At 35.6% G+C, this 11,602-nt stretch overlaps 2 protein-coding genes across 2 annotated transcripts; one reads left to right on the top strand and one right to left on the bottom strand.

Annotated features, from left to right (window-relative positions):
- Positions 1-2,582, top strand: LOC105142795 (gibberellin receptor GID1C-like). Its single transcript, XM_011050589.1, has 2 exons — positions 1-351; positions 935-2,582. Exons 1-2 carry the CDS (start codon positions 313-315, stop codon positions 1,931-1,933), a joined length of 1,038 nt encoding a protein of 345 aa, XP_011048891.1. The 5' UTR covers positions 1-312; the 3' UTR covers positions 1,934-2,582.
- Positions 2,583-5,142: 2,560 nt separating this feature from the next.
- LOC105142796 (cingulin-like) lies at positions 5,143-7,409 on the bottom strand. The gene has a single exon (XM_011050590.1). It carries the CDS (start codon positions 7,123-7,125, stop codon positions 5,350-5,352), a length of 1,776 nt encoding a protein of 591 aa, XP_011048892.1. The 5' UTR covers positions 7,126-7,409; the 3' UTR covers positions 5,143-5,349.
- Between the last annotated feature and the right edge of the window lie 4,193 nt (positions 7,410-11,602).

The raw sequence follows: 11,602 nt of genomic DNA on the forward strand, positions 1-11,602 counted from the left end.
ACCCTTATCCTCCACCCATACACATCTCTACTCTTCAATGTGTTATTTACCATTTATTGCCACCACTATCTCTCTCTGTGTTCAAAATTTGTTATTTTTGCAAATTTGAAGGATACCCATCTGATATCTTGGCCTCTTGAAAGCTTCGATAATAAATGAAAGCTACGAGGATTAGAGCTAAAAAGATCAAATCTTTTGTTTTTGGATTCATTATGTGAAGTGAGTTTCAATCGAGTTGTTCTTAAAAAGGATCTAAATTGAAGTTTTAGATTTTGTTTTTCGACAATCTGTTGATAAAGAAGTGCTAGTTTCATGGCTGGAAGTAATGGAGTTAATCTCAATGAAAGCAAGGTACCTTTTTCTTTAACATTTTTGTACTCTTTTGGTGATCAAAGTTGCTGTCTTTTGATGGTTTTTTTGTGCTGTTTGTGTTTTGGTGACTCGGAGCTGGAAATCAGCTGGATTTGAAGCGAAATTTATATTTTTTTGGTGGGGTTTTTGGTTTTGGTGTTGTTGGTGAGGGAAATTGGGTCTGGGGACTATGTTTAAGCAGTTTGGATTCTGTAGGTTGTGTGGTTTGAGATTTTGGGGTTTTATGTTCTTTTTTTTGGAAAGATGGCAGCTTGTTGAAAAGTATTTGGGTTCTCAGGCTGCTGTGTTTTGAAGTTGTTTTGGGTTTTGAGATCATATAACAGTAGTTTGTTGATAGGTTGCTCTTGCTTGTTGTACGCATGATTGCTGGTTTTGAAGTCTTATTTTGGTCATCAAAATGTTGAACTTGGTTCCTTTTCGTTTCAATTTAGTTTGGGGAATATGATTTGGTTTTATGGATAAATGCGTTACTTGTCAGTTTGTTTTTCATGCTTCTGTACTTGCGTGCTATTTTGCTATTCGGAATGAAAAAAATTGAAGATTTCCTTCATTTTTTGCTTAGAGGGTGGTACCCCTGAATACATGGGTCCTCATATCAAATTTCAAGCTGGCTTACAATCTTCTTCGTCGTCCTGATGGGACTTTCAACCGCCACTTGGCTGAGTTCCTTGACCGGAAAGTTCCTGCTAACGCGAATCCAGTTGATGGGGTTTTTTCATTTGATGTTATCATTGAGCGTGGGACTAGCCTTCTTAGTCGAATCTATAGACGAGCTGATGCGCAAGAATCACAACCAAATATTGTTGACCTTGAGAAGCCTGTCAACTCGGAGGTTGTCCCTGTCATAATCTTCTTTCATGGCGGAAGCTTTGCTCACTCTTCTTCAAACAGTGCTATATATGATACACTCTGGCGACGCCTGGTGGGCCTTTGCAAGGCCGTGGTAGTGTCTGTGAATTATAGGCGTGCACCTGAAAATCGATACCCATGTGCTTATGATGATGGATGGACTGCTCTGAAGTGGGTTAATTCAAGAACATGGCTCCAGAGCAAGAAAGATTCTAAAGTTCATATATACTTGGCTGGGGATAGTTCTGGTGGTAACATTGTTCACCATGTTGCTTTAAGAGCAGTAGAATCGGGAATTGATGTTTTGGGAAACATACTGCTGAACCCAATGTTTGGCGGGCAAGAGAGAACAGAATCAGAGAAGCGATTAGATGGCAAATATTTTGTTACTCTCCAAGACCGAGACTGGTATTGGAGAGCATTTCTTCCTGAAAGAGAGGATAGGGACCATCCAGCATGTAATCCATTTGGTCCAAAAGGTAAAAGCCTTGAAGGAATGAAATTTCCTAAGAGTCTTGTAGTGGTGGCTGGCTTAGATCTTGTTCATGACCGGCAAATAACATATGCTGAAGGTCTCAAGAAGGCTGGTCAAGATGTGAAACTTCTATATCTGGAGCAGGCAACAATAGGTTTCTACTTGTTGCCCAATAACAATTACTTCCATACAGTGATGGATGAGATAAGTGAATTCGTGAGTCCTAACTGTCAATAGGGTTAACTTTACCAACTGGCAGCCATACTTGACCGAAGCTTGACATTCCTCTTTGGCTAAAATACGTGTTGTTTGCTGTTTTATGATTGTGTAGTGTTACCACTTTCTGTTTTTATTAATCTTAAGTTGTTGCGTTCTGCTGCTCCGGGGTTCGGTCATTGAAGTTTCCAGAAACAACCCGGCTCTGTTATTGGGTGCAGAGCATTTATCTAGCTGTGGTTCGGATCGTGATCTGTTATATGTCCATTTTGCAGAATTTGAGAGGTGTAGTTTTTTGAAGTTTTAATAGCAGTGGGGGGTCCTGTTGCACTCAATTTGGCAGACCTACCACTTTTAAGGTTACCCTTTCTGACTTCCAGCCCCAAAGGAGAGGAAGATGAAACTACTGGGTTTATATTTAGTGGCTGATCCCTTGTGGTGGACGGGTCGAAGCCTCTCTGATGTTACAAGGCTAATTTTAGAACATGGATATGAAAAAGTCCATAGTACTGTCATGCAGTATGTTTCTAGATACGCTTTAGTATATAAGATATATATATAAAGGTGTTTGCTTATCCTTTTTTTTCTTTTTGTTGCAACTGTAAATGTTACGATGTTATTTCAAATTCAGAAATTATCAAGCACTCCTATATAGGTTTTCTTTGGATTCCTTTGCCTGTTTTTTTTATATGATATTATAACAATGTTAAAATCTTGTCATAGCTTGCTGAACCTTTATTATAGACTCCAGAATTAAGGTATGATAACTGTACGGAGGAGCATATCTTTTGGTGGGAGAGTGACCATGTTCTTGACCGAAGACCAAAGCTCCGTTTTACAGGGGAGCTTTTAAGCTATCACAACGTCAAACATGCACTAAGTCTTATTGTTTTGTTAAGGAGATAATGCACGTAATCAGATGACTAAAGCTTGTTGAAGACGCAGCTTGCCTTAATGTGTTTGTCTAGATGGACAACATCAGGATCATGAACGTCGTCTTCAAAGCTATCTTCGAGGATGAAATAACTCTGTTCATTGTGATGGCTTGTTGTGTAAAGATTTATGGGATGAAGTCTTAAGCCATCCATAACTCTGATGACTTGTATCTGTAGTGTTTTGCAGGGAATGCTAATTCTTGAGCAATGAATATATACAAATTCTATTAAGAAATCTGTTTTCAATTTTTAAATTAAAAAAATATTTTTGTAAAATTTATAAAAAATCAACGGGGCGACAATTTAGCTTAGATTGTAATTTCTAATTATTTCATCCGCAATAGAAACATAATTAAGATTCTTATTTGTATACAAACTGCTAAAAAAATCTATTTTTATTTTTTTAATTAAAAAAACTTTTGGGTGAACAAAATCTATTAATTTTTTAAATGTAAATAATAATCTTTTTTTTGAACGTGCTACTAAAAATACTCTTGTTTATGACGTGAAGAGGCTTCCATATAGTGGTTTTCTACACATGAAAGGGTTTAACACCAGATTTAGCACCAGAAATTTAGTTTGTCTTGAGATAATTGTGAGCCAAGTGGAAAAAGGCATCAAAACGTGCTGCCATTGAGTCCACTAATTCTGTTATCCTGGCCTCAATCTATCCCTACATAACAATCCGGAGAAATTGCAGCAAATGATTGGAAGCAAATTTCATGTACTCCATTTTTGGTTTTGATGAAGATTGATTTAATTCCTTCTTGGCATTTCTTGACGGCCTGTTCTTAATGCTTTGTTTGAGGGTTTGAATGGCTGAGAAAATACAAAAAAAGGCTTGTTTCGATAGATACAAGCCCATTCAGTGGTGGTTGGAACCTAGATATCTCCAAAGGGACCTCGTTAAAACCACTTACCATCACTAAAAGGAATATTAGTACCTCGTTTGCACAATGGCAAGAGAACAGCTAGCTCCCGATGAAGACATGAAAGTCTTGTTTGATTGTCTTTGGAGACTCAAAGTTAAGCTAATCACAGTGCTAGCTTGTTCATTGATATCAATGGACAAAAAGGAAACACAAGTTAAGGCCATGTTTGGTATTGCGATGCAATCGCAGATTGCACTGTGATAACAGTCGCTTAGTGAGTGCTTGTTAACCCGCAGAACATCTCGTTAACCAACAAAATTATGTTTGGAAATCTTGTTTGGTTTGCATAAATGGTTAGATCTCGTTAACCAACAAAATTATGTTTGGTTTGCATAAATGGTTGGAATAATGCTTGTTTAATGAGTTTAGCTATCAATAGATAACTGTTTTAGCCCTTTTCAGGGAGAGTTTTCTTACAGAAATCGATAGGTCGCTTCTTCAAGTGGGATCTTTAATTAATGAGATATGAGTAGGATGGCTAATAGGACAACACCCAGGGTTTGTGCTAGAAATCCATTAAGATTATGGTTTATCCCTTTTGATGATGAACTATTGATCCAGGTCACTCAGCATTATTGGCCCGAGAAGGGAGAAAAAGACTCAAAAGGGAAGGCACTATATGCTGCTATGATTTCTAGAAACCCTAATGCATAATCTTGTGGTTAGAAGTGTGCCTGACAAAGCATAAAATAGAGCTAAAAACACTGATTCAGAACTCCACCAGATCCGACAGAAAATTAACAGCGTTTTCTAAAGAGGTGTTCAAGATCCCCACTTCTTTGCATCCTCACATTCACCAACATGCTTTGCTCAGCACAACGTTGCAGATGAGCTAATACAGCTTGCCTAGGATTGGCACCTCACATTAAGAGCAAATCATGAGAGAAGCGGTGTCCAGGATTTTAGAAGAGAATTTTATACTCAATTATATTGCCTAGAAAACGAAACTTCTCTGAGAATTGAAATAGAATGTCGTACTTCGATAGCAACAGAAATTCCAGAAGATTGACCTTTTTTTCGGTGCAAGAATTCCAAAGGATAAGGTTAACAAAAATGATAAAGGGAAAAAAAAAAAAATATAACAATAACTGAGCAACTGATAGCGTAGTTGCATCCTCCAAACCCATGATTTTCGTAAAAGAACTAGGGAAGCAATTTGGGATCCTGCTTATATGGAATACAATCACTGGATTTTTCATGATACAATATTGTGCCAACATGATATCCGAATCACAACATGAAATCCAACCGCTATAGTTGCAGTAGAGCACAATAATGTCCAGAAACATGCCCTGCTTGTTACGCCAGGTGTGATTGAACATATCCAACAAATCAAAGAAGAAACTCAAGCAAAGCATATAACAAGGTGCAGAAAATAGATAATATATTCATCATCATACTCGAAATGGTGGTTAAAAACCTCCAGTTGTCGCAATGCCAAGTTTATGTCTTGGCTAAAACCAGAGTTAAAGAGTAACAAACTGGCAAACTCTGCTGTCAGGTAGAGCTTGATTAACTATGAATTAATTCTAGAACTTAAGCAACATGCCTAGAAACAAAAAATTGATCATCAACGTAATCTAGCAACATATGCAAGAGACACTGCTGCAGCAACAACTGTAGTTGCTGAAGACAACAGACTTAAAAGGCTATTCTTCTTATCCGCCTTTGCCACAGAATTCTGCAGAAATTCTAATTGTTGCTTCATCTCCTCCACTACTGTCTGCTTGTTACTAAATGCAGTCTTAATAACTTCCAGCCTACTTGCATACGGTTCGATTTCACCATTAAGCATCTTTTCAGTGACAATCATATCTTCTTTAACATTGTTTGATTCACACAACAATGCAGCAGTATTCTTTAGCATGGTTAGTGCTCTATCATAATTAGTACCAGCGGATTCCATTTTGGTCCTCAACTCGTCTATTTTCCCTTCTGCTTCTGTGAAATGCTTCTGTAACAAATCTTTTTCCTTCTCCAACGTAGCAACTTGGCTTTCCATTTCCTTCTTTTGCGAGACCAGACTCTCATGCTCGTTTTTCATCTTTGCAAGTTCCTCCACAGTTTCTTCAACTCTCTTCTCTATTTCCAAAACTTTAGACCTCAAGTTCATGGCGTTCTTTCTCTCCTCACCAGAACTTTTTCGAGCAGTGTCCCTCTCAAGCCTTACTTTCTCAAAAGCATCTTTATAATGACTGGCTTCAGAAACTACTTGTTTGTTCTTATCTTCTTGATCCTTGATCGATTCTTGCATTGAAAAAATATCACCCCTTAGCTGACCCACCTCCTCGTGCAGCTTCACAATTTCACCCTCCTCGATAACTTTCACTTCCTCAATCTCATTCTTCTTTCTCAACAATTCCTCAATTAATCCTTTCTTATCCTCAATTTCAGCATAAGCCATGATCTTATATTTACAGTCATCATCCTTTTCCTCCATTAAACGCACAATTATCCTTTCTTTTTCCTTCTTCTCTTCCATCAAACCATCAATTTCCCTTTCCATTGCATCCTCCTTCTCCAATGCCAGCCCCAAACTCTTCTCCATTTCCATAGCTTTTCCGCTCAAAACTCCCTTCTCCTTCTGCAAACTTGATACAATCTCATCAAGTTCCCCTGCTTTTCTCTCCAACCCACCAATCTTCATCTTCTGCTCACTTTTTTCGCCAGCAATCTCGTTCCTTTCCTTCTCAATCCGTCCAATCTCTCTCTTCAAATCCTCAATTTCATTCACTTTCTCCACCAAATTATTTTCAGCCAAACCTCTCAATCTTTGAAGCTCCTCAATTTCTTTCTCTCCGTCCTTCATTTCCTTATGCAACAAAGCATATTGTTTATAAAGTTTCTCAATCTCTTCCTCACTCTCACTCTCCATTTTCTCCAATTCAACCACACTATCTTTCAAACCATCAGCCCCCTTCATCCAATTATCAACATCACTCTTCAACAAATCCCTCTCGCGATAAACCCGACTCAATCTATCTCTCTCAGTCTCAACATTCATCACTAACCCCTTAACCTCACTCTCCAAGGCCCCAATTTCATTCTCCTTCTCTCTCTTCTCTCCCACCAGACCATCAACAAAACTACCCATTTCAACCATCCGGGTCTCGATAAAAACACAAAATAGCTCCTTCTCTATCTCCAAACTCACCCTCCCATCACTGATTTTACCCAACTCACACTCCAACTCAGTCTTTTCCTTACAATACAGAGCCAGCTCAGTCTCCAAAGCCTCCTTAGCTTTCACCAGAGATTCAACTTGTTGTCTGCGTTGTTTTGCCTCCTTGACAAGCAAATCATTGACAGTTTTCAAAGATTGAAACTTGTCATTAGGGTCTTCCATAGAGGGTTGTTGGTGTTGGTGTTGGGTGGTCAAGTTTTGATTTTGATCCTGTGGGTTTTGTTGTTTGGGGTCTTGGGTTTGATGGGTCACTTTCTTTTTGGCCCTTTCTTGTTTTTTTTTGGTAGGGTTAGGGTTTTGCTAGGGTTTTTATGGTGGAGAAATGAGAAAAAGCTGAGGTGATCAAGAGACAAGAGGCACGGATAAAGGAATATAAGCGAAGGGGTTTTTTGAGAGAGAGAACTTGGGAGAGTTGAAGAGTTGTTGAGGGTTCCAAAATGGAGGCCCAAAGGAGATAGGGAATCTCAATTGTTTTATTAACGTTGGAAGATTTAAAAAAAATAAATGGGTTTTTTGAAAACATGATGGGGTGGGTGTTTTATAATTTCAACAAGGTAATGTAAAAGGTTTTTGAAAAATTACATGTTTTGAAAAAATAAAAACATGAGTCTTTTCTAGCATAGTTGCAAGAACAAGTTTGTTGAGTAAACCTAATAACTCATTAAATTAAGATTTAATTTGGTTTGAGTGGGTGAAAAATATGTTTTTTTTTAAATGGTGTTATTTTAGATTTTTTTTAAGAAATTATTTCAAGATCTAATTTTTTGTTGATTGATTTAAAATGATGTTAAATTTTGCTAGGTTCACGTGGGAAGGAGGATAGGCATGAATTTTATTTTATTTTTCCTTTTTGAACCACGATTTTTAGCTCAATTCAATTGGTATATTGTTACAAAATTAAAATTCAATTGGTATGATACTTCATATGAAAATTGTGATTCCAAAATTTTGATCAATTTGAATAGTAATGTTGATGTTATATTATATATATATATATATATGTATTTTATCAAGTGGTATTTATTTTATAGAAAGTTTTTTGTGATTTTGTTTGAAAATCTCACCCAATAAGTGAGTTTGCAAAATTAATTTTTTTTAAATGCCTAAAAATACAACCGTTGTGATTTCTTTTCTTTTCTTTTTTAAAATAAAATCCTAGTAACATTAGAAATTTAAAATATTAAATGTTAGCGTTTTAAAAACTTTTTTTTTCTTTCATTCTTGCGTTAATTCTTTAGTTTAGACATGAATAATTTAATTCATGTTTTGGTGATCCATTAAATTAGATAAAATCAAAATTAAATTATTTTAGTTAAAATGTTGTTATTTAAAAATCAATCTAGATTTCCATTAAGTAGATCAAATCAAAATGATGCATGCATGCAATTGAAAATTTGATGCATAAGATAAGATAATTGTTTAATTAAAGGTTCAGAATTTGCCCAAATACAATTCACTAATCCTTATAAAAATCATAATCAGAAATTTAATTTTACGGTTTATGTATTGCACTTGAAATCCTGAGGCATGAGATTAGATAATTATTGGTTACAAGCTCAATTTATCCAACCACAATTCATCAACTTGTCTTAATTAGAAACTTAATTTTTTGTATTCGATTTTCTCCTCTCTTAATAGATTTCTCTTTGGTTCATGCATTGTTGCTTTTAGAACAAGTAACACTAGTTTCGATGAATTATTTAGTAAATCTAGGAGAAACTTATGATAAACTTTACTAGAATACAATTTCAAATATACTTAATAATTTCTCATTTCATCTGCCATATGAGTTTATGGGAATCGAATGATACGATTATTGATGGGCTAGATTCATATACAATGCATTCCAAATCAATAAAGTTATTGATGGACCATCGACAAATTTAAAGCATAGAATTCATTTAGACAACAAAAGCTCAAAGATTCAGGGTAGAAGCTTGAAGGATACAACGTAGCTGGATTCTTTTTTTTTTTCTTTTTTAATTAATGTAAATATCTGAATTAATTTATATATATTTTGATTAATTTTATAAATTGTAAAATTAATAATTATATAAGCTTGCAGTGTTTTGAAATTAACCACCTTTGCTTTTATATTTTTACAAGCTTTCCTCTTCATCTTTGTCAAGCTATGAAGAAAAGTGACTCCCCGCAACGCTGCGAATCTATACTAGCTCCTTAAACTCCTCTTCTAACCCCTCTCCTAACCCTTTGGCCTCTGCATGTCCCCTCCATACCTTTCTTTTTAATTTTTATAGTTTAATTAGATAAAATAGAAATGATAAGATTTGAAATTCTTATAGTTCCCCTCTCCTAACCTTTAATGTTTTGATAGCATGTCAAAAACTTATCTCAACTCAAAAATTTGAATTCTTGAATTCAAGAATAGTTAAATATTACTTTCTAGCAATGCTTAACAATTCGCAGTCAATTTTCTGAACCCCTCTTCATTGAATCCTGGTGTTCTCTAATCCCAGAATAATTAATGCTTTAAAAGAAAATTGCCAAATCAGTTACCCGTAATGAAAAATGCCAATGGATGTCTTTAATCCTGATGTTCTCTAATGTGATCATGCTTTGAATGCCTGCTGTCAAACCTGCCTGGACAAATTTTAACCACATGAAGTATTTTCAGCTGGAAAGCATGAAATTGCTCATGTCTGTGAAAGCACATGCTCTTGTCTCCCTATAAAATTACTTGTCTAGCAGATTGTTCCAAGTTGGCACAGTACTTGTTCCTGAAAACACTTTGGTTGTTGCCTTTTGTTAAGTACAAAATGTGGGAGTTAAAGGTTCTAGTTCTACATGCATGCACTTGCTTGCCTGTTGACAAAATTAGGATCATATAATATACCAAGATTGAGACTACACTTGAAGAGTACGAGACATGCATTCTGCATTCAATACGAAATATTATATCGAATCACATGCTAGAATCTGTCCATCTGGAAACTCACTCTGCCAAATTTGCTTAGGGTTTTTAAATCAGAAATAACCACTTTATTCCACTCCTATTTTTTGAGCAAAACTAGCCTTTCCATGAGTTCCTTAATGGTCACTAATGGGAGTTTAGTCCATCGACAGTCTTCCTTGCAGAGTGTGGAATTTGATAAGATCCAGATGCAAGCCCTACTCATCTTCAAAACTTACACATGCCCTGTGAGCTTTTCGTTCAGCCTAAAATCCATGAAACATATGAAACCAATTCACAACTATGTCATGAACTGGAAGAGAAAAAACGAAGTCAAATGGTTGGTTAGTAATGCTTTAAACAAGAACCATGCTAATAAATACAGAACTCTGCCATTACAGCATGTATATTGGACTTTGCTTCAAGATACCTACAGACCAGGAGATATCCCACCTCATATGAAAACAGTTGTCCTTATAAAAAAACACATCCATTCATTGAACGTAATAGAGGGATTATGGAATGTATGCTTAAAATATATTGCAGGAGATAAACGAATCACCCCATCAACATGGGACTTTCTTCTTTATTTTTGATAATTGATATCAAAATACATTACCAGCCATATGTACTCATAAAAAACAGTATGACATCTTCTTGATAGAGGCACTGGTCGATGGCTACCATTTTTATTTAGCCAATGTGTGTGTTCGTCCTTGTTGTAGCATGGCAGCCAATCTTTTTCATCCAAATTGAAGCATAGCCATTAAATCAGTCATAGACAATATTATAACAGTTCAGTTTCTTGTGTCCATAAAAGAGGATTGTTTAGCAGCTAGTGTTGATTAGTGTTTTGATCTGTGATAACTTTTACTGTGTTTGATAAAGGAGGTTTTAAAAAAATCTATAAATTATTATTTTTTATAATTAAGTTCTTAAAGGAGAGTTTTGAGTGAGATCCATGTAAAATTATAATGTATTAATTAACTAAATACTTTCAAAACAATGATTGAAGCAAAACACAGCTTTAACCACGTATTACTACACTACCACACTGATCCTGATGTCAACAATATTTTAGGACTAAAGCCTTCGAGTTTGGAGTGGTTTTGAGGTGCACAACCACATTGGCTTTTTGAGGTTCATCAAGATTGGTTGAGTGAGGATTTCATTACTTTATCTGATGACTATAATGACAAAAACTTCACACCTTCCTTAAACATGTGAAAGTTCTAACCTCACTAAGAAATAAATAAATAAAAAAGAAGAAATTTCCAACTTTTATCCACCCATTAAAAATTAACTAATATGATGCTTAGTTACATACATTCTTATATATCCAAATAAGAGAAAAGGTTGAAATAAAAACATTCCCTTCCATCACTTACCTTTGCTAACCCTACCCTTCCTTACCCTTCTTCCATCCAAACATAATGTGTACAAATTACAACTCAGTTTTGCAACAATGCATCTCTATCTACCTTTAAACTACAGTTCGTCCATAGGCTTTCAAAGTTCAATGGAAGAATGAGACAAATCGAGGAGCATAGATGTTCTTCTCTACTGTTGAAGAAAATGAAGTTCTTCTCTAGATGGTATCTTAAAGTCTATCTTCCATTATTGATCTGCATCTCCTTTCCTTTCTTTCTTTTTTTAACACAACAAAGCTGATTTAAACTTGAGTACTGATCGTCATGGTGGAAAGAGTACCACTAGATTAGATGGCCA

The sequence above is a fragment of the Populus euphratica genome, unplaced genomic scaffold (genome assembly GCF_000495115.2).
Source record: "Populus euphratica unplaced genomic scaffold, PopEup_1.0 scaffold146.1, whole genome shotgun sequence".
In the NCBI taxonomy this organism is placed as follows: Eukaryota; Viridiplantae; Streptophyta; class Magnoliopsida; order Malpighiales; family Salicaceae; genus Populus; species Populus euphratica.